The sequence below is a fragment of the Drosophila albomicans genome, chromosome 2L (assembly GCF_009650485.2).
Source record: "Drosophila albomicans strain 15112-1751.03 chromosome 2L, ASM965048v2, whole genome shotgun sequence".
Taxonomy (NCBI): domain Eukaryota; kingdom Metazoa; phylum Arthropoda; class Insecta; order Diptera; family Drosophilidae; genus Drosophila; species Drosophila albomicans.
In genome coordinates, this window is record NC_047628.2 from 10,923,661 (window position 1) to 10,943,083 (window position 19,423).

General features: G+C 42.6%; 7 protein-coding genes across 17 annotated transcripts in view; 3 read left to right on the forward strand and 4 right to left on the reverse strand.

Moving 5' to 3' along the window:
• The first annotated feature begins 11 nt into the window (after window positions 1-11).
• LOC117565718 (mitochondrial import inner membrane translocase subunit Tim23) lies at window positions 12-1,423 on the forward strand. The gene is made up of 4 exons (XM_034244965.2): window positions 12-232; window positions 312-603; window positions 842-1,011; window positions 1,079-1,423. The coding sequence occupies exons 1-4, from the start codon at window positions 181-183 to the stop codon at window positions 1,198-1,200; spliced, it is 636 nt and encodes a 211-aa protein (XP_034100856.2). The 5' UTR covers window positions 12-180; the 3' UTR covers window positions 1,201-1,423.
• A 217-nt stretch (window positions 1,424-1,640) lies between these two features.
• Window positions 1,641-6,728, reverse strand: LOC117565668 (kelch-like protein 10). 4 transcript variants are annotated; one of them, XM_052002611.1, is made up of 7 exons: window positions 6,343-6,504; window positions 5,870-6,235; window positions 5,550-5,816; window positions 5,178-5,442; window positions 4,989-5,111; window positions 3,663-4,925; window positions 1,641-2,101 (listed from the first exon to the last, which is right to left on the reverse strand). In XM_052002611.1, the coding sequence occupies exons 2-7, from the start codon at window positions 6,178-6,180 to the stop codon at window positions 1,679-1,681; spliced, it is 2,652 nt and encodes an 883-aa protein (XP_051858571.1). In that variant the 5' UTR covers window positions 6,181-6,235; window positions 6,343-6,504; the 3' UTR covers window positions 1,641-1,678. The 4 variants fall into 4 exon arrangements, with proteins under 4 accessions (XP_051858571.1, XP_034100863.1, XP_034100791.1 ...); XM_034244900.2 differs by lacking the exons at window positions 1,641-2,101; window positions 6,343-6,504 and adding an exon at window positions 6,588-6,728 and having other exon boundaries at window positions 3,141-4,925; XM_034244899.2 differs by lacking the exon at window positions 1,641-2,101 and having other exon boundaries at window positions 3,141-4,925; window positions 6,343-6,503.
• A 618-nt stretch (window positions 6,729-7,346) lies between these two features.
• LOC117565725 (thyrostimulin alpha-2 subunit) lies at window positions 7,347-7,957 on the forward strand. The gene is made up of 2 exons (XM_034244974.2): window positions 7,347-7,767; window positions 7,831-7,957. The coding sequence occupies exons 1-2, from the start codon at window positions 7,405-7,407 to the stop codon at window positions 7,921-7,923; spliced, it is 456 nt and encodes a 151-aa protein (XP_034100865.1). The 5' UTR covers window positions 7,347-7,404; the 3' UTR covers window positions 7,924-7,957.
• On the reverse strand, window positions 7,950-10,217 carry LOC117565673 (carnitine O-acetyltransferase-like). The gene is made up of 3 exons (XM_034244905.2): window positions 9,867-10,217; window positions 8,937-9,388; window positions 7,950-8,874 (listed from the first exon to the last, which is right to left on the reverse strand). The coding sequence occupies exons 1-3, from the start codon at window positions 10,116-10,118 to the stop codon at window positions 8,031-8,033; spliced, it is 1,548 nt and encodes a 515-aa protein (XP_034100796.2). The 5' UTR covers window positions 10,119-10,217; the 3' UTR covers window positions 7,950-8,030.
• LOC117565676 (carnitine O-acetyltransferase-like) lies at window positions 10,196-13,987 on the reverse strand. Of its 5 annotated transcripts, XM_052002615.1 has the most exons (7): window positions 13,354-13,733; window positions 13,178-13,259; window positions 12,492-13,118; window positions 11,982-12,430; window positions 11,674-11,925; window positions 11,413-11,613; window positions 10,196-10,217 (listed from the first exon to the last, which is right to left on the reverse strand). In XM_052002615.1, exons 1-7 carry the CDS (start codon window positions 13,368-13,370, stop codon window positions 10,196-10,198), a joined length of 1,650 nt encoding a protein of 549 aa, XP_051858575.1. In that variant the 5' UTR covers window positions 13,371-13,733. The 5 variants fall into 5 exon arrangements, with proteins under 5 accessions (XP_051858575.1, XP_034100801.1, XP_034100800.1 ...); XM_034244910.2 differs by lacking the exons at window positions 10,196-10,217; window positions 13,354-13,733 and adding an exon at window positions 13,822-13,987 and having other exon boundaries at window positions 10,973-11,613; XM_034244909.2 differs by lacking the exon at window positions 10,196-10,217 and having other exon boundaries at window positions 10,973-11,613; window positions 13,354-13,723.
• Window positions 13,988-14,607: 620 nt separating this feature from the next.
• LOC117565693 (RING finger protein 17-like) lies at window positions 14,608-16,326 on the forward strand. Of its 2 annotated transcripts, none has more exons than XM_034244928.2 (5): window positions 14,608-14,975; window positions 15,176-15,298; window positions 15,355-15,431; window positions 15,496-16,023; window positions 16,085-16,326. In XM_034244928.2, exons 1-5 carry the CDS (start codon window positions 14,685-14,687, stop codon window positions 16,293-16,295), a joined length of 1,230 nt encoding a protein of 409 aa, XP_034100819.2. In that variant the 5' UTR covers window positions 14,608-14,684; the 3' UTR covers window positions 16,296-16,326. The 2 variants fall into 2 exon arrangements, with proteins under 2 accessions (XP_034100819.2, XP_051858589.1); XM_052002629.1 differs by having other exon boundaries at window positions 14,879-14,975; window positions 15,139-15,298.
• Window positions 16,327-16,736: 410 nt separating this feature from the next.
• Window positions 16,737-19,423, reverse strand: part of LOC117565669 (scavenger receptor class B member 1) — a 32,979-nt gene continuing 30,292 nt past the window's right edge. For all 3 annotated transcript variants that reach the window (XM_034244902.2, XM_034244901.2, XM_052002613.1), the window contains exons 8-10: window positions 18,442-18,567; window positions 17,775-18,383; window positions 16,737-17,339 (exon numbers count right to left, since the gene is read on the reverse strand). In XM_034244902.2, the coding sequence (XP_034100793.1) occupies window positions 17,145-17,339; window positions 17,775-18,383; window positions 18,442-18,567 (930 nt within the window). In that variant the 3' untranslated portion in view covers window positions 16,737-17,144. The remainder of the gene's footprint in view (window positions 17,340-17,774; window positions 18,384-18,441; window positions 18,568-19,423) is intronic.

The following is a 19,423-nucleotide window of genomic DNA, read 5'->3' on the forward strand; positions in this document are numbered from 1 at the left end:
ACGTGGGGAACAAACGTCACGCTGACAAGAGTACAAAGTTAGAAAAAGTTAGAAACATAAGCAGAGCACGGGGAACGCATTCGTTTTCCCAGTTGTGTTGTAAGCTTCAAAATAATTTGGCAGCTGGATTGACCGTAAATTAGTAACTTACCCAGGCAAGGCACGCGATTAAATTCCAAAATGAGCGACGATTACTTAAGGAAACCATTTTCACTAGCGCCCGCACCAGCCGGTAAGACAATCGTACATTACGCAATATGACTTATCGGTTACATGAAGTGTTTCTTGAATGAAAACGTATTGTTTTGCAGTCGATGATCCACAATCTTCAGCATCAGCAAACTACACACCAGCCACAAGCACATTCAGCAGTGCTCCAGTCTCGCCGTACCTCAACTATGATTCACGATTCTTGCGGCAAGCGCAGCCCGAGTTCATATTCCCCGAGGGAGCTAACAAGCAGCGAGGCCGTTTTGAGTTGGCCTTCTCTCAGATAGGCACATCTGTAATGATTGGCGGTGGCATTGGTGGACTGGCGGGCGTCTACAATGGCTTTAAAGTTACAAACGCGCTAAATCAGACGGGGAAGCTGCGACGCACGCAGTAAGTAAAAAAATCTCATTCCAAGGAACAGGCGAGTCTAATTGGCTCTGCTGCAATGGCCATAGGAAGTACGTTCAAGAGAGCCTTTGTGAATATAAGCTATATTTTTCTTCTAAGATTATAATATTAATTAAATACATAGACTATAATCGTTATTTTCGGCCAAAAGAAAGAACTTTGGAAAATAGTTATTTGCAAATACATATAAATATTTTTCAATAATAATAATGTCTTACAGGTTGATCAATCACGTTATGAAACAGGGTTCAGGTACGGCAAATACCTTGGGAACGTTAGCTGTGCTTTACTCGGCGTGTGGAGTGTTGCTGCAGTATGTGCGTGATCAGGATGACAACATAAATACTGTAATAGCTGGTACTGCTACTGGACTGTTATACAAATCAACAGGTAAGAATGGCATCGATTCTCTGATTTAAATTGCTTTAATTGCATTGTTGAATTTCTTGTTTTTCAGCTGGCCTGCGAAAGTGTGCCCTGGGCGGCGCTATTGGTTTGGGCATCTCTTCGCTCTATTGCTTATATCTGCTGTCACAAGAGAGCAACAACAACACAAACTCAAGTCCTAAATTCCTGTAGGTGGGTGAGACGACGGCCTAGCTTTTTATATACGATTGAACAGCTGTAGTAACTGCCGCCAATCGCTGCGATCAATGCCCAATGGCTGACGGCGGACTTCCACTACATACCCTAATGCAATGTGTGTGTGTGTGTAGTTGTCGTTTCGATGCGCTTTACCGTCAAATATATAGTTTTGTTTTATATTATAAATACATATATATTTAGAATTATCTGGACACTATAAGAATTTCTTTTTAGTTAACCAACCACACTTCACTGTTCATCATCAGGCATACATACCAAAATTCTTGTTGCTAAGAAGTATCCAACCTCAATAATGAAATGAAAATAAAGTTGTGTGTGCTTTATATGCAACTTGCCATTAAACAAACTGATAGTAATATTTTATTCGTTATGAAAGAGCCACTTCAATGTTTCTAATATAACACTGTAATATAACACTACCATACCACAGACTCGGCCTAAGCTCGCCTCTTTAGTAATCGACGGTTTCGGAATTGACGCCTGTTAACGTAAGGATCTTGACGTTCTTTTCCTCATCCAGGACGTTATTAGTGGGTGCCTCACAGCTGGTGTCCTCCGTGGAGCAAGTGTGACAATGACAATTGACGGCCTCCATGTATTTGTACTTGCGTATGCTATCAGTTGCATCCGGATGACAGTTCTTCAGAATGGCCACAGAGGGTTGACGTTGTGCGTGCACACAAACGGGATGGAAGGAGCGCTTATACGGGAATTTCCAGTCGGAGATTTCGCTGGAGTCACAGCGACCCCAACAGCTCCACACGCTGACATTGTCCCAGCACTCGCGGCCCTGGAAATCAGATTGAGTTACCCGATAAGTGTACAGACGACGATGGCAACCAAGTGGCGCAATTGTAGGGCCACTGGACAAAGGCTGCAGATCCTGCAACATTTGGGCGCTGATGGCTTGCATAAGCCAGATTATAAGCAAGAATAAAGGCAGGCCGCTAAAGTATAACACAAATTAAATTCAATCATATTCACTACAAGAATATTTGCGGTTTACTTACTGCAGTGCCATCATTTCGAAGGATTATCGTTGCTGCTTCTTAAGTTGCGGCAGCTGTCGCAGTCGAATGCGCTCTGCTGGTGGCTTTGAATATTCATCGTTATTTATAGTCGAACGCCAGCTTTGGTCCTGCCGAATGCTGTAGCCGAATAGACCTTGCCTTGGTCGTCCTGACGGCTGCGCAATGCTTCCTAAAGAAATGTTAAGTTATTGCGGATTTTACACATTAAAGACGCGAGCAATTTAACTTCTAATTTATTATTCGAAAATTCAAATTTATTTGAAGAAAAACTCTGCAGATAATAATAGAATCTTCATTTCAAATTCATGTGCATTTTAATATTAAGTTTTTTAGATTATATTTCATTTAAATTTTGTTGTGTTTCTTGTGGATATAGTTTAATTAAGTACTATTCAAGTTCTGTAGTTCTACAAGGATCTACAAAGAGTTACTTACTAGCATTGCTACCATTAATATTCGACATTTCTTCCAACAATTAATTCAATATTTAATAAATTAAAGAAAATGTGTTTATAATTATAAATATATTCCACATTTTTAATCAACTATAGTAATGTACAGAAACTGCATTTAATAGTATGAAAATTCTATTTATTACCAGACAGAACTTATAATTTATATAATAATCATTTGGCTTAATGGTAAAATATAATATATAATGAATTTAGCAATATCAATAATCTGCAATTAGGAAAAGTATTGTATTTGCTACCCCAATTATTTTGAATATTTCTATATAAAACAAAGTACAAGATATAAGTTTTTAGCTACTATTATTAATGTAATATTTGCTCGAACTAAGAAGGTATAAGGAAATGTTCATATGCGGAATTTGTTACCTAAGGATGGAAGAGAGAAAAATGCATTTAGTTGAATTAATATTTAGGTTTTTATTGAAATGTGTATAATGCAAATTAATTTAGTTTATACTATGGAAATTTTGTTGATGGAAATTTGGCTATAAGAAATTATCAAAAAGAACAAAATGCCCAAAAATATGCAATAATTTAGCAGTTGCCAGGAATTTGTTGAGTGCGTTATCGAAAGGGGGAAATAAAAAAAAACGGTTTCTATTGGACGTGGGCCATGAGGATTGATTGCTGCACCAGAATACCTTTTGCCCACGCTTACGCTTCCTCTATTGTGAGTAGAGATGTTGCCAGGGAATTGGGGCAGGGAATTGATCATTGGATGCGATCAGAATTGGAAATAATGAGGCGACGTCGTCGTCGTCGTTTAGGAGCGACGACGGATTTCATGATGCGAACCATAACGCTGATTACGCAGCTGCACCCGAAAGCGCCGATTATTATTGTTGTTATTGTTGTTGTCGAGAGCACGATCCTCCAGCTGGCGATTGATATGGGGGGCTGGCAAGGCGGCGGCAGCTGCTGCCGAGGAGGCATCAACAGCTGCCGCTGCTGCTGCGGCGGCTGCAGCAGCCGCTGCAATTGCAGCAGAGGGAATGGCGGCTACTCCTGCTGCTGGGCCTGCTGAAGCTGCTGCTGCTAATGGTAGTGGAAGTGGCAGTGGCAGTGGTAAAGCTGCCACCTGCTGCTGTAACTGCAGCTCCTCGCCATCCACATCGGCCACATCCTCCTCGTTGGCACTCTCATCCCCGTCCAGATCATCATTGTGATCGGCGATCAGCGAATGAGATCGATTCGTGCTGCCCACATCCTCGCGTGCCATTGCCGTGGCCATCAAACGCTGGCGTCGTTCCTCCATTAAGCGATCTCGCTCCTTGTGTATGTAGTCCCGTTTGTTGGGCAACCCGGCCACATTGTTGGCCGACAACGCGGAGCGCACAATATTCATGTCGGTGGCCTCCATCCATTCATCCGTTTCGGCCACATAGCATTCGGTGTGGGAGATGGTGGAGACGCCATTAAAGCCGCCAATGGCAAAGATCATGTCATCGATGATCTCGAGTCCAAAATTGCTGCGCGAATGATTCATTTGACGTATGAAATGCCACGATTGTGTCTCCGGATCGAAGCGTTCGCCCGTCGACAGGCGCGAGGTGCCATTGAAGCCCCCAATCACATACAACTGATCCCGGAAGGCTACACAACTCACCCCGGAGCGACGATGATTCATATTCGGTATGCGTGTCCAGACATTCGTCATGGGATCATAGAACTCGGCGCTATCCAAGCACTCCTGACCATTGAATCCCCCCGTCGCATAGATGCGACCATGGAGCGTACAGGCGCTGGCATCCGATCGCTGCATGTTCATGGGCGGTATGATGGACCATTGATTCGTCTTGGGATTGTAGCGCTCGACGGTATTGAGGCGATTGTGTCCGTCGTATCCACCGATGGCATAGATCATGCCATTAAGCTCCGCGACGCTGACATAGCAGCGACGACAGTGCATGGGAGCAATCTCGTTCCAACGCTTTTTGACCGCATCGAAGACGCGACAGGTGTTGAAGTACTCGACACCATCGTAGCCGCCAATCGAAAAGATCTTAAAGCCCAGCACCGCAGTACCATGATAGGCACGAGGTCCCGCCGGATCCTCCGCATTGATGTTGACCCAGCGATCGGCACGGGTGTCGTAGGTCTCGATGCAGCCCTTGGAGGTGCCGCCACTCCAGCCGCCAATGGCAAAGATGACCTCATGCGGTAGCCGTGGCATCGCCAGCGGTGGTGTGGTCAGCTGAGGGAGGGGGGAGAACTTGGAGGATTTTTCAGGACAGAACATGAATGGGAAATAAGTTACCTCTTCGGCTTGCGGGTTGAGAAAGTCCAGGTCGTACATGAATTTAAAGGTGTCGACTATCAGGGGCTTCGCTGCCTCGCATTGAATGACATAGGGATGCTCCTTGACCTCCTCCATGAAGCACTGCACTCAAGAATAAAGGAATAGCAATTAGTGCAATTCAGTAAGAGGAACAATCTGCTCGATTACCTTGGGAGTCATCAGACCAAGGCGCACGCCCGTCATCAGATGCGCCACATGCTGTTTGCGATTTTCTGGATCTCGGTCAATCCATTTGACGCACAACTTCCACACATAATCCTCTTCACGTGTGTTCAGCTCATCGTCGCTAATGATGCTGTAAAAGTCCTTCACATTCATGTCCAGTATGTCCGTATTGCGGGCAGCCACATCCGTAAAGTATCTCAGCGTATAATTGCGCGCCTTCAGATACAAGTCCTCGAGAAAGCGAAAGCTGCAATGCGAGTCAATTAAAATGAGATTACAATAGAAAGGGAATTCAAATCCAACAAGCTCGTTAGCTGAAGAGGAAATATTGAGTTGGTCGATTAATGAACATACCGCGCAAAACCCATGATGCTGACACAGTTCTCTGGGCTAAGGGTGCGACTGAGGTAATCCTTGCATTGCTTGACCAATCCAACCATGCCTACGTAATCCGCACAGATGAGCAGCTCGTGCACGTTGTCGTCGCTGATGTTGGTTTTGCGCAGGTATGCATACTGGATGACTGAGTTCATGATGGACGCACTGATACCCGGTATATGCACTATCCGACTCTCATCACTGCCCGCTCCCGATCGGCTATTGAACCCCGTAAACTGTGCGCTGAGAGAAGAAGAGACCTAGAAACGGCATAGAAGTATATCTAGCAAACTCACCGAAAGTAGGAGCTGCAGGAACACATAATGGCACGGTGCACATTGAAGGATTGCTCCCCGACCGAGATTTGTGCATCGCACAGTAGATTCGCTTCCCGTAACTCGTTCAGCACATTGAGGGCATGATCACTGACAATGGGTGATAGGGATTTGGCGGATAACTTCTGTGCGGGATTACTATTAATGCTGTTATCCAATTCATCTCCCTGATAGCTGCCATCCAGATCTGTGTCCATCAACTCCATTGGCACCAGCTCCAATTGACCCTCATTCATGCCATGCAAATGATTTCCGTTCTGTTGTCGATTCATATCGTAAGCGAGCCAGCGATTTTGTCTCGGTTAGGTCTCAAATCCTGGTCCTTGTCTGCACAATCCCCAATCGGATCAAGAACGAAGCAGTAAGAGAGATAGAGAAAAAGTCATTTGATGGCAATTCCAGAGATCGCTAACGCTTAATTGTCAATTGCCTACCAAGGGAAACGCGTTTTGTTGATATTTTATATTTTTGTGGGCTGTTTTTAGGGAGAAATCTCTCCGTATTTAACAATAGGAACAGAAATAATGTGTTCAATAATTAATCAACAACAACGAGACAGTTCTCGGAACGCACAAAATGGGACTACTAAGTGACAGAAAAAAAAACTAAAAACTAAACGCACTCTAATCTTTCTCTATCACTTCTTAGTTCCCAATCCCATCACATAGAAACCTCTTACCTATTGCCAATATCATGGATTTCCCTTTGCCGAAAATTAATTGCCTTCCAAAATTTGCTAAAGAGTACCAGGGATTAGGTCTAGGCACAGAAAGTAAATTTTCAAAATGCTTTGTCTTTAAATTTAAAAATAAACTGTGCCTAGACATCTCAGGCAAAGCATAATATAATTCATTTTCAAGCTCAGACATAAAGTCAGTCAAATATGTCCTATCATCGATATATACTTGGACTTTTTTTTAAAGAGATTATAAGTTATAACTCTAACGATTCCATCTACAAAGTTTTAGACAACTAAATTATTATCCTTTTGCATAATTTTTCTCAATTTATAAATTTCTTTGCAGCTCTTATTTATTTTCTGTTTGTACTTTCCTTCTGAATCCTTCTCCTTTCTTTAATTTGTTTAACATAATAGTATGCCTTATTAAAATTAACACTATATGTTGTTTTCTATATTACTAAACTATGTATAACCTAGGGAACATAGGAGGAGGCTGGAGGATGGCACAAAATGGCACCTTCAAAATTTCTTGTGTAGATTCATCTGATTTTTATTATAATCGCATGCCAGTCGTCGAGTTACAATAATATTTGAAAGATTTCAGTCACAATCTTAAGAAGCGTTAAAAATAGACATCTTTACAATATTTAAATGAGAATATGCAGACATTAAAAGTTCTGTTTGAATATTTAAAAAAAAGTGCTTCTTCTACTGTCTAATGCCATTTCCCCTCATCCGACATTTCCATGCCGGATTAGGTGCAGCCCATTAGCTCGCAAAATGTCACGCTTTGCGCAGTCGTCGACTTCGACGGATGGCAATAAAACGCAGCGCTCGACGGGACATGACCAACAGTTGGACACGACACTTCGACAAGATGTGGTCGCTATCGCTATTGCCATTTGTGCTCTGGCTGCTCTGTTGCTCCTTCCTCGCCAGCGAGAGCAGCATGATGGGCCAGGAAGCTTGGCTACGTCCCGGCTGTCACAAAGTGGGCAACACCCGGAAGATTTCCATACCGAATTGTGTGGAATTTACAATTACAACTAATGCTTGTCGCGGCTTCTGTGAATCGTATGCGGTGCCATCGATTCCCTCCGCTGTCTCGGGACTGTTTCGTCCACCCAAGCCGGTGGTATCAGTGGGTCAGTGCTGCAACATGATGAAGTCCGAAGAGGTAAGGACTAGGACTAGATATCTCCGATAATCTCTTTTTGATTTTCTTATGTTCATCCTATAGATTCAACGTCGTGTGCTTTGCATGGAGGGAGTGCGCAATGTGACCTTCAAGAGCGCCATTTCCTGCAGCTGCTATCACTGCAAAAAGGATTAAAATAATTATTATCTGTTCCATGTTAATTCAATTTAAAATTTCTTATGCCTGAGCCACTTTAATGTAGTATCGTTAAATAAAAATATCGACAAATTGGATTTCGAAAATCATTCCTTGACTTCCTTCTTGCAATCAGTTGCCGCCTTTGCAGCACAATATCCGCCAGCTTCCAATATCAATTGTCCCATGTCGGCCAGTGCCAACTCGATGGCTTTGGCGTAGTTCAAGGCGCTAATCTGCGGCTTGAGGTTCCACGAAGAGATAGCCAAAATGATGTCGTTCTCGCGAGGATTGTAACAGCAACCATAACCCTCCGAGGTGTGCGGTCCAAAGGCCATAAAGCCATCGTGCGACGTCGCAATCTGTGCGCTGAGCACACGGAATTGTGTTGACTTCAAATAGCCGAGGGAGCAAAAGAATTCGGGCAACGGCATAGCATTTTCCCTTGCCATCTGCATTAAGCCGAAGAGATGGCGATCCACGGCGTGTCCTCGCATTGCCAACTTGGTTTGCGTCTGATGGCCATCGACAGCAGCTCCTAATGCCATCAAACGTTGCTTCAGCGAGGCGTTCTTCGATGTCATGGCCGTGACAAAAGCCAGAGATTTCATGGAAGTGGAGCGAATGGCTTCAGTGCGTCCGTACTTAAAGATGCGCAAGTGCGCGGACTCGTATTGTGCCGGCAGCTCATTATGCAGGCGATAGAAAGCTAGTTGCAGTGCCATCTGGATAAAGCTGTCCGGGGATAATCCCTGCGATTTAATCAGACACTTGCCGTAGCAGGGAAACTTGAAGACCTCCATCTCCAGACGATTGCTGATCTTATTGATGCTGCTTCTTGCCGCACCCAGCCAGAGATCAATGCCTTGATCCAGCTCCGTAAAGTGCAGTTGATGAGGTTGCTCGACTAATCCAATGATGTCGTCATCATTGCCGTACTCTGGATTAGTGCTGAAAGCAAGATGAACGATTTACCTTATTCTATTCATACTCTCTAGATAATCTGCACTCACATATTGCTCTGCACGTAGTTCATGATGCTCACCACTGGCTGCGGATCAGCCGGTGCATGCTCCATGCAGATGCCGGCCATACCATTGGGATTCACAATCAGTTGCATCGTCTTGTCCATCCAACGATTGGCGCTGTTGCTGTTAAGGCCCCCGCCATGCAGCAACTGCTTAGCGACTAATGTACGCTCCTGTCCCTTGGAAGGCAGCTGCACCATCTCATCCAGCGAGACCGTGAAGAGCGCCTCCTCGATGCACTGCACCACATTGGCATTGTGCTCTTGGCTGCACAGTGCTCCATATGCATCTGCCCAGTTGTCGCGCGTGTCGTGGGTGAGCAAGCCTATCTCTGGCCCCATCGCTTGATTGCCGTGCACAATGCCAAGCAGCCGATTGCGCAGTTCGTTGATATTAAGTATACGTTCATCAGCCGTGTAAACGGGCAACTTATGGAACTAAAAAGGAATCACGCGAGATGTAGTTAGGGAAAGCAATATAAAGTGCATTTTAATAAAGTTAAGCAAGTAAGAAAGCTTCAGTCGAGTGTGCTCCACCCGTTACCTATTTTGAATAAAAGCAAGCCATTTAAGACACGGTATTTAAAAATAATGTAATATAATAATATACCAAATAATAATCTAATAATATCTCCAAAATACTTATATGGTATATTAACATAGTACTACATTTAAAAATATACCATAAATTCCAAAATTGTATCTCTATCTTTAATAGTTTCTAAGATTTAGATGTTCATACGGCCGGACAGACAGACAGACGGACATGGTTATATTGTCTCGACTGTTGACGCTGATCAAGAACATACATCCTTTTTTGGGTCGGAGATGCCACCTTGTGACTGTTACATGCAGTTCTTAGAGGCGCTTAGTTATAATACCCTTCTGCCATAAAATATAATCGTAAAACCCTTACATTATTTTGGTGTATCACAATCACATAGTCGGAGTTGCATTGCTCAAGCGTATCACAGGACTTTTGTGGCTTTCGCACCGTGCCAAACACATTGTGAAACTGACTGTTGTCCAGATCGTATTCATCCATCTTGTGCACCGGGATAAGATCATGCTCCAGTAAATATTTAAATTCGCACATTCCATAGATAGCTTGAGCCGTAAAGTGCGTAAAATCGATGACATTGCGAAAATCCTGCTTGGGAAAAGACATGCAAGGACTCGAGAAGACTGTAAGTGGTCCACGATGTCGCAGATAATTGGACGTGATCCAACGGTCAGCCAACCAATTTATCTCCTGTTGCCCTGCAGCCTCCAGCAACTGCTGCAGTTCATAGCCTTTGTTATGAAGGAACTCCATGGCCAGTCGCTGCTGTTTAATAAAGCCTTCCTTCGTGAAGAAGGGTCGAATGCTAAGCAAGTAAAGCGCCATTGTCTGCTTGAGCGGCATCACGGGATACGGCAGTAAATTGCAAGGCACCTGCTTCATGGTGATGGCAACTTTGGGTAGCATTTTGACCGCGAGCAAGGTGTTGTGACATTGCTTGACATCATCAAGGGAATTGGAAACAATCTCCAGTTGTTCGCTGGGACAGACGGCGACGGTGATGTTGTTAGGAGGCTTCCTAACCGCTTGTGGCACGTGCAACTGGGTCATCTCTGGCTGTATTTGCTGGTCTGGAGCTGATGGCGAAATTGACGCAGGATATGGCTCGAATTGTTCCGTCCATGTCTTGAAATAATTGACAATGCGACCAACTAAACGAGTATTCTTCTTGGCAAGCAACTTGTCACGGGACGTTTCAATACACTTATTTTTCTTACTATAATTACGTCCATTTCTATGACACTACAATTGGATATTGGACTAAAATCAATGTCAGACCAGCATATCAAATCACTCACATTGGTTACGATACTTTGGCTAACATATGCAGCACGCATTTCTAGAAATTTAGTTACAAATCCAAATACAAAAAAGGGTAGCTTCAGTTTAGAAATGAAATAAATATTGGTAACTAGATCTGAGCATTAATTTTAAATTAAAACTGAAACAATAAAATATAACTTTTTTTTGGGTATTTCGATCTATTATATCATAATCACTGGCAAATGTTGAATCTCTTTTATTACAATTATTATGCAGCCACTACAACTTGGACTTGGGTTTGTTGGTTTGCTCGAGCACACTTTGCATGTCCAGGAAGGCTTCCTCCAGCGCCTTGGCAAACTTGTCTGGATCGGTGTCTTGATTGTAACGCCAGCATGTGATGGCCACGATAATGTCATCATCGCGAGGATTGTAGCAAGAGGCATAGCCATCATCAGTAGCTGGACCGTAACCCATAAAGGCGTCGTATAAGGTTGCCACCTGCGATGTGGACACGCGGAAGTGCATAGACTTGGTGTAGCCAGGCGAGGAATAGAATTCCGGCACTGGCAAGTTGTTCTCCAGTGCCATCAACTTGAGGCCCAGTAGATGACGATCCACGCCGATGCCCTGCAACGCATTTTTCGCATATTGCTGATGTGCCACGACTGCCTGACGCAAAAGACCAGCCTTCTCCTCCAGCGATGCACTTGAACTGGTCATCGCTTTGCAGAAGGCCAGCGATTCATTTGAGCAAGAACGAATAGTTTCTGTACGTCCATTCTCGAAGATGCGCAAGTGCGCTGATTCATATTGGGCAGCTGGCACCTTGTGAATTCTGCAATAACAGTTAAAAATTTGATTTATTTGATAAGAAATAGGCAGCAACTAGATTTACTTGTAGAAGGCCAGCTGCAATGCCATTTGCACAAAGCTGTCGGGTCCCAGCTTTTGCTTTTTGATGTAATTCTTGCCGTAGCACGGGAACTTCAGCACATTGCACTGCAAATCGTTGACGAGCTTGTCAATGTTGCGATTGGCATAGAAAAGCCATTGGCCAACACAATCATTAAGCGGAGCAAAGCTGAGTTTTTGTGGTCCACACTCAACATTTGTGGAGCCGCAGCTGCCAAAGTCGGCGTCCTCAGCCCTGGAAAACAAAAATTAGTATATCTGATACGTATATGATTCCATCTCTATCCTTACATCTTCTTCACCACATAATCCATCATCATGGCAATGGGTTGACCCTCGGCTGGCGAGTGTTCGTAGGTGAAGCCAACGTTGCCATTGGGATTGACAACCAGCTGAATAGTCTTATCCATCCAACGATTTCCACTATTCACTCTACTGCCATTGCCATGTATCAGGCCAAGAATCAATTGATTAGTCTCTTGGCCAGGCTTAAGATCGATGCATTCGTCCATCGAGACGGTGAATAGAGCACCTTGAATGGTCTTAACAGTTGCTGCATTCTCAGGATTCTTCACGAGTTGTTCATAGGCCTCGGCCCAATTGTCGCGTGAATCTGTGGTTAGAACGCCATAGGGTACACCAACATTACTCTCCGCATCCCTGATCTCCTCCAGCTGCTTGGCCAGTGTGGCAGAAGTTAACAGATTACCTTCACTATCGTACAATGACAATTTATAAAACTGTAAAAAAGAAACAGAAATGAATACACTTTACTTTAAGAATATCTTCTCTGGAACTTACATGATTCTTGTAGATGACAACAACATAGTTGGAACTGGGATTGTAAACGATACGATCGGTGCCGCGAATCGGTATACGACATGTACCAAACACTTTTCCAAATTGACTGTTGTCCAGTTCATTTTTACCCATCTTGACAATGGGTATCTCCCCAGCATCCACAATTCCTTTGAATTCACCAAGCCCATATATCACCTGGGCCGTGTACTTAACATATTCACGCATATCCTTGAATTGCTGATACGGAAATGTCATGCCGGGACTAACATAAACGGTCACAGGATCACGATACTTCAGATACGCATTGGTTAACCAGCGATGTGCCAACCAGTTCTTCTCACATTTGCCCACCTCCTCAAGCAGGCCCTGCAACTTTTCGCCTTCATTCTCTTCGAATTTCTGTGTGATCTTCTTCTGCTTTTCAAACTCCGAGGGTGTCAACAGCGGTTGAGCTGTGAGCAGGAAACGCTGCAGCGTTTCATTTAACGGCAGCACCGGATATGTCAATAACTTTTGCTTGGTGGATGCCTCGGGTCCGTCGCCGCCATCGGTGCTCTTGCTTCTGTAGCTGGCTGGTTGGAGCTTGACAAGCACATTGGGCGTTTGATTGCTAATCGAAAGTTTGGTCTGTAATAAAAATAGTAACTTAAAAAACAAGTTTATAAGAATTAAACTCAGCAGCTCACCAAATTCCAAAAGACCTTGTTGCTGTTGCTTAGCAGTCGCATTTCAGAGCTGGGAGTTTGAACTGTTCTCTCAACTGGGGCACTGCAAATCAAAGACATGTAATATTAATCCAAAGGTTAGACAACACAATGCGTATGTGTGTTTGTGGGTCTGTGTGTATTGTACAATAGTTCACCTTTGATATGCGTGCATAATCGTTAAGGATTGCGATAAGCAGTGCGTTAAGATTAACGCTGGCGTTGGCAACGTCGACGCAGGCAACGACGGCAGCGGCAAAGCAAAGTAAACAAATAAACAAACTGCTGGCAATTTTACCCAAAATGGTTATCAATTTGTCCACGTAGACAATACTGCAGTTTTTCAGTCTCCAGTTTTGAGATATCACCAAACCCACGACCGGTTTCGATTTAACCGACTTTCAAACTGTTTTTCTTGCTGCCGCTGCACAACCGTTGTTGCCGTCGCAGTCGCTAAAATGCCACTTGTTGGTGTTGGTTTGGTTATCGCTGCCGTCACCCGGCATCGACTTGGCATCGGTTTGACGGCATCGGTATCGAAAGTGAGAGCGAAACGAGAGATGTGTTTTGCGAATTTCTATTGTTTTGGTATCGCGGGTCCAAAGTCTGTGCATATCTTTGCTTACCCTGCGACACTATTGTAGCTTGGCAGCTGGATTTCCCTTAGGTGTTCTTATAAGCCCTTAATTTATTATGAATTTCTCAAAATGTATTTAATTTAAACATAGTTGCCAAACAAATGATGACACAACCAATATTTTTTTACAACTTTATGAAGTATCCAATTTTTATGGCATACATTGATATTCTTTGTAGTAAAATAATGTTATTATTGTAAATTCATTTATATTCATTCATTTATTGATGTATTAATATTTCTTTAATTTTTTTGAAGAAATTCTGACTTAGTTTGTTAAAACAAAAGCTTTTCTGTTTAAAGCTTTTAACTTGACACCTGTGGCATAGTGTGACCATTTGCAACATTTCTGAAACATACCATTTATTGCTGAAATACTTAAATAGAGAAACGGCGATAATTACCAGCTGTTTACATTTCCATAGAGGTTTCGATAAGTTTTGAAAACGCGTGTAAGAGGCGCGCCCGTTTAAACAGCTTGTTAGTTTGTCAAGAAATGCAGTAGAGGTTAAGCATACATATAATATACATAACTCTAATATTATAGTGATCGAATTAAAATTAGATTTGATATTTGTCAGATTAAAATGATCGATTTGATTGACTCTCGCTTTAACTATGTTCGTAGGGTCAAAATCGATAAATTTGCATCCATTCTTAAATCTGGCGTCTGGCAACGTTTTTCATTCGCTGTTGGGTTTTAATTAATAAAATGTGCATCTTCCATGCGTTTACTTAAATTCATTTACAAATTCAATTGTCGATCTATAAAGTATGCATAGATTTAATAATAAACGTTCCTCGAGGTCTAGATTGCATAATGAACGAAATAGCCACGGCAACTCATATGCCATGTGTTCACATGGTGATGCTAGTGGTAACTTGGAGGAAGATTGGCATGAACCGCCTTCCGTTACCCCAAATGTGGCAAAGACGCAATGGGAAGCTGAAGCCGCACAGACATTGTTGTCATCAGAGCTAATCACTTCCAATTCGAATGTGGATAATAACAATGTCAGCTTGGTACTTGCTGCAAAAGACTTGAAAGAGCGCACAGATGAAACTGAGCTGAGTGTTGAATCCCAAATGCAGAACTTTATGCTATGCCTAGAATCGTATGCTGCAATTCCCGAATATGCGTTGGTAAGTTGCCTTTCTTAACTATGAAGCCTTTATTATAAATTCTCTTATTTCTTTGAAATACCTCGGATTAAATAACATAGACTTAACTTAGAATTAATTAACCCTTTCTTCTGCCATTTAAATCTCTTTGAAATGAATCGCAACATGGAAAACCAAATGTTAGATAATTGTAAAAGACTCTTCTAACATCCATTTCGCAGTCAGAGGAAGTGTTCAATGTAGACAAGCCGTTGGAAGCTGTTCGCCTGGGTGCTGAATTGCCTTCTAAAACGCTCTCACAAGCGCACACAGTTGGCAATAAATTGTTACTAACTATTACTGAGGTGAGCGTATAAATTCGTCGTTTCTATTTTTGTGACCAATTGCACTTCCGACACAGGTCTATAGCCCGTTTCAGTTCTGGTTTCAAGAGGCTGAAGATGCGGCCATGCTGAGACAGATGTCCTATGAGATGTAGTAAGAGATTAAACTGTAAGCGGAAACAGTCCAAGCCAATGATGATTTCCCTTTGCTATTGCAGCAATTTGTATAATGATCCTCATGGATTGTCCTGGAATCTGGCGTTATACTTTGTAAGACCTGGCTACATTTGCGCTGCCTATCACGAATGTATATGGAAGCGTGCTCGCATTATTAACGTGTTGTCCACCAACGAGGTGACCGTCTATTGTGTGGACTATGGTCAGTGTGCTCAGTTGACGACGAAGCAGCTTAACTTTTTGCACAAGAGGTTCATGGAGCAACCAGCGATTTCGATGCGTGGCACCCTGACAGATGTGTATCCCTTGGACTATCATTGGTCGGCGAATGCGACGTTGCACTTTAAGCGTCTGGTGCGTCAACGTGATCTTTATGCCATTATTAAAGACACTGATTTGGAGGAACGTATTCTCTTTGTTAATATATTTGAGATATCGGACTTTCAGCACAGCATCAGTGAGCAGTTGATCAGTGCTCGCTTAGCCGGCTTTAGTCGAAATTATAGCGATGAGACGATTAAAGCACACAACGGACGACGTGTTCGCTATATACGCGAGCGTCTGCCCAGGTGAGAAGCTTTGGGTTAGCCGTACCAGAATATAATACATAATAACCAAGTGTTTTTATAGCTTTGACATGCTGGAGCAGCAATTGTTTGTCGCTGACTCTGATAAGTATGAGGAGATGTTCGATAATATCGTTTATAATTCACAATTTTATAAGCATTTCGTGGCACCCAAATTGACCAATCCCTTTCGTTATAAGCTTGAGGAAGCGCTGGCCAACTGGTTGGAGAAATTCAAGCGCAGGAAGGAGTTGGAAATGAGTTCGATTTCATAAACGTATGTACGGATAATAAGTATTATATATCAAGTAAATATATAATATATTAAGAACTGAAAAACATTTTTGTTTTTTTTTTATTTTTATTAATTTTATTTTGCACATTAAATGCTAAAATTACGTGTTCTAGGGCTAAGATATATGTTGTATAATTTGTGTTGGGCGAACGCGATTTGAGTTAGCCCATAAATTCTGCTTCAATACAAAAATCACAGCAATTCTTAGCATAGTAGAATATTAGTTTCTGATCATGAACTACAATTGTTGTGCAAATTTCTTATTAAGTTCTCTGTCTCACTTCATCATAATTTGCTTTAATTCATATTTAAATTCAAATTATATTCGGCACCTCATGGAGGTGACTTTGATAACTTAAATAATAAGGCGAACGAAACTTACAAACTGCTTAAACTTGATATATAAATAAATCCATTCAAATGTTAGAGTTAGTGTTTTTTTTTTTGTTTTCTTCTTTTTGTTAAGTCAGGGCTAATTAATTAGTGTTGTTTGCTATGTACAGAGGAGAGGATAAATGTGTGTGCAAGTATGTTTCTGTTTCTGTTTGTGTTTTGTTTTTCTCTTCTTTAGCGGGGACAACTAAAATCCGGTTAAATGTTTTCATCATTTTTTGATTTTTAAAGCTATCACAGTAATAAAAGCAGCACATGGCTTTCATATTATTTACACTATTATATATAAAATGCTATATAAAACCAACCGAACTAGCATGCTACATAGAAAGCACTTGCAAATATGCACATACTACACCATCATCAACATCTTCTTCATTATGGATACCGACAACCTATTCTAAAATGGTAAACTGGTGCATTGACTGACTTAATTCTAAACGTGCTCCAACGGTCTCTGCTCTGCTCTCTGTCGATCTGTCCCGCCAAATCGCTCGGGATGTGCGTAGGGCATCCAACTACTGCTATTGCTGCCCTTCTCTCGGTCTGACATCGCATTCACATGAGAGCTGGAACTGTTCGCCGATGGAGATGCCGAAGCAAAGCCGCTGCTGGCCAAACTAACGCCCAGCTGAGGAGAAAAAGAAAGCAAATAGATTAATACACACATTAATTAACATATCGATGCTATTAAATAGGCATAGAGTATGTAAATCCCAAAGCAAAGAATCTGCACACGCGTGAGATTTAAAAGCTTTAGCCCCATAAAACGAGTTTCGAGTGTCCCCAGTTCGCTGGTTGCCTGTTGCCAGTTGCCAGTGCGCTCGATTGCTGATTGCCTCCAAAACTTAATGAATTTCATTTAACGCGCTCGTAAATTTGACCATAAACACCACCAACAACAACAACATCGACGTAATGAACGTTCGTATCACTTGGAGACACGTTAGACAGCTTGGCGTCGATTTCCTTACACTTGCCGGCATTAGATCAAGCGTTTTAAATGCTTCGCCCCCAATCGTTTGGTGACGTAACGTCAGGTATATATGATGGCAGCTTGCCTTACCTGTTGCTTCGATCCTCCACCCGCGGCTGCAGTGCACTGCTCCACATCCAAATCGTTGTCATCGTAGCAACCTATGCAGATGTCATCCACATCATCATCATCGTCCCCAGCTTCGACTTCAATACACGAACTAGACGTGTTCGAGTTGCGACTCAGCGTCACAGTATCGCTCTCATTTCCCTCATCGCTGCTGCTGCTGCCGCTGTCCGAGAGCGCTGGCTCAAGTTCCAAGGCGTAAGCGGACTGACGACGCTCCTGATAGGCTTCATCGCCAGTGTTGTCTCGTATAATCACATGCTTCTTGCCACTACCAGGCATATCGTCAAGCAGTTTCAGTTCACATGGACTGTAAACTTGATTGCCAGCAACAATGTTGACGCCGCTGCCCGTGAGATTCTGCAGAAGATTGGCGCGTGCATATTTGCCATCCGAGATGGTGGCCTGGCGCGTAAAGCTGGACATATGCAGCGTGGCCCGTGTGATGGCATAGACCAGCAGGCAGACGCCCAAAATCAAAGGTCCCCAGAAGCCAATGGGATCGACCAACGGCAATATGTTCAAATAGAAACTGAAGCGTGTATCTAGTGCATCGGGCAGCTTGGGCATCATCTAAGGAACGGAGTGGGAGAGTTAAGTTTATGCTAGTTTAATGACTTGTTTCACTTACAATTTCGAACCAGAGCATGGGCGCTGTCAGGTGACTAAACGGGGCAACGGAGGCATAATTGCGCATATCCTTGAAGTGCATGTTGATTTGCACTTTTACAGAGAGCGAGAGCGGCAAACCGGATTCCTAAAATACACGAAAATATGCAATTAATTTATGAACTATGCGGTAGCTGATAGTAAGGCCTTTGTTTTGTTGTTACCGCCCAAGTTCGACACCATTTCAGCATGCACTTGGCCTAATTTTATTTAATTGTGTATTGTGTGGCTTAAATATAGGCCTGATTGTTATTGTGGCTAGTTGTCCTTAAGCTATCTTTTGATGTTGTTGCACCAATTTCGTGCATTTCGTGAAACTCGAAATACTTGGGATGAAATTGCTGCAATTCCACTTGTATGATTGATTTAACGTTCGCATGGCTAATTGTTGTAATTGCTTTTGCTCAGATTTAATTAAACGGGCAGTTTGCTAGTGTTGAAAAATGACCCAAAAACTAAATGTGAGGCCATTGTGGGCGATATTCAGGAAATATCGTTAATCGATTACACTTGTTACACTTTAAATTTTTCAGTCAGTTGCTTTTTTTTGGAATTGTAAAATAACAACAGCTGCAATTAAATGGAAAGTCGCAACGGAAGCACTTAGAATTGAAGCTGAGATTTATGCATGCCAATAAAAATGTTGTTAGCTAATCTGGCTCGCGCACTTAAAATTCATATCGATTTCCGGCTACTTGTAAATAGTATATTCTATTTAATTTTATTTATATTGCCTTAAAGAAAAACAGTTTTGATCGTGACTAGTCCGCATTTAACGGTTAACTTAATTAGCCGGAAATGTAAATATTGCGCAAAACTTAAGCCGATATCAAATTAAATAATGTGCAATTAGCTTTCACGCGATCTCAAACAAGTGCTCAAGTGGAAGGTAATCTCAATTTTTCAACAGGGTGACAGCAGCAGTCGCTGACAGCAACAGCAAC

Bases quoted from the DNA above. Each gene is read 5' to 3' on its own strand.
- LOC117565718 (XM_034244965.2), top strand. From the start codon at position 181: ATGAGCGACGATTACTTAAGGAAACCATTTTCACTAGCGCCCGCACCA. The intron at 604-841 runs GTAAGTAAAAAA...AATGTCTTACAG, and splicing joins GGGAAGCTGCGACGCACGCA to GTTGATCAATCACGTTATGA. The intron at 1,012-1,078 runs GTAAGAATGGCA...CTTGTTTTTCAG, and splicing joins ACTGTTATACAAATCAACAG to CTGGCCTGCGAAAGTGTGCC.
- LOC117565668 (XM_052002611.1), bottom strand. From the start codon at position 6,180: ATGAATCGACAACAGAACGGAAATCATTTGCATGGCATGAATGAGGGT. The intron at 5,817-5,869 runs GTGAGTTTGCTA...TTCTTCTCTCAG, and splicing joins TCCTGCAGCTCCTACTTTCG to CGCACAGTTTACGGGGTTCA. The intron at 5,443-5,549 runs GTATGTTCATTA...CTCGCATTGCAG, and splicing joins AGCATCATGGGTTTTGCGCG to CTTTCGCTTTCTCGAGGACT.
- LOC117565725 (XM_034244974.2), top strand. From the start codon at position 7,405: ATGGCAATAAAACGCAGCGCTCGACGGGACATGACCAACAGTTGGACA. The intron at 7,768-7,830 runs GTAAGGACTAGG...TTCATCCTATAG, and splicing joins ACATGATGAAGTCCGAAGAG to ATTCAACGTCGTGTGCTTTG.
- LOC117565673 (XM_034244905.2), bottom strand. From the start codon at position 10,118: ATGTCTTTTCCCAAGCAGGATTTTCGCAATGTCATCGATTTTACGCAC. The intron at 9,389-9,866 runs GTAAGGGTTTTA...ATTCCTTTTTAG, and splicing joins TTGTGATACACCAAAATAAT to TTCCATAAGTTGCCCGTTTA. The intron at 8,875-8,936 runs GTGAGTGCAGAT...TCTTGCTTTCAG, and splicing joins AACTACGTGCAGAGCAATAT to CACTAATCCAGAGTACGGCA.
- LOC117565676 (XM_034244909.2), bottom strand. The intron at 12,431-12,491 runs GTAAGTTCCAGA...TCTTTTTTACAG, and splicing joins TTGTCATCTACAAGAATCAT to TTTTATAAATTGTCATTGTA. The intron at 11,926-11,981 runs GTAAGGATAGAG...TTTGTTTTCCAG, and splicing joins GATTATGTGGTGAAGAAGAT to GGCTGAGGACGCCGACTTTG.
- LOC117565693 (XM_034244928.2), top strand. From the start codon at position 14,685: ATGTGTTCACATGGTGATGCTAGTGGTAACTTGGAGGAAGATTGGCAT. The intron at 15,299-15,354 runs GTGAGCGTATAA...CTTCCGACACAG, and splicing joins TGTTACTAACTATTACTGAG to GTCTATAGCCCGTTTCAGTT. The intron at 16,024-16,084 runs GTGAGAAGCTTT...GTGTTTTTATAG, and splicing joins ATACGCGAGCGTCTGCCCAG to CTTTGACATGCTGGAGCAGC.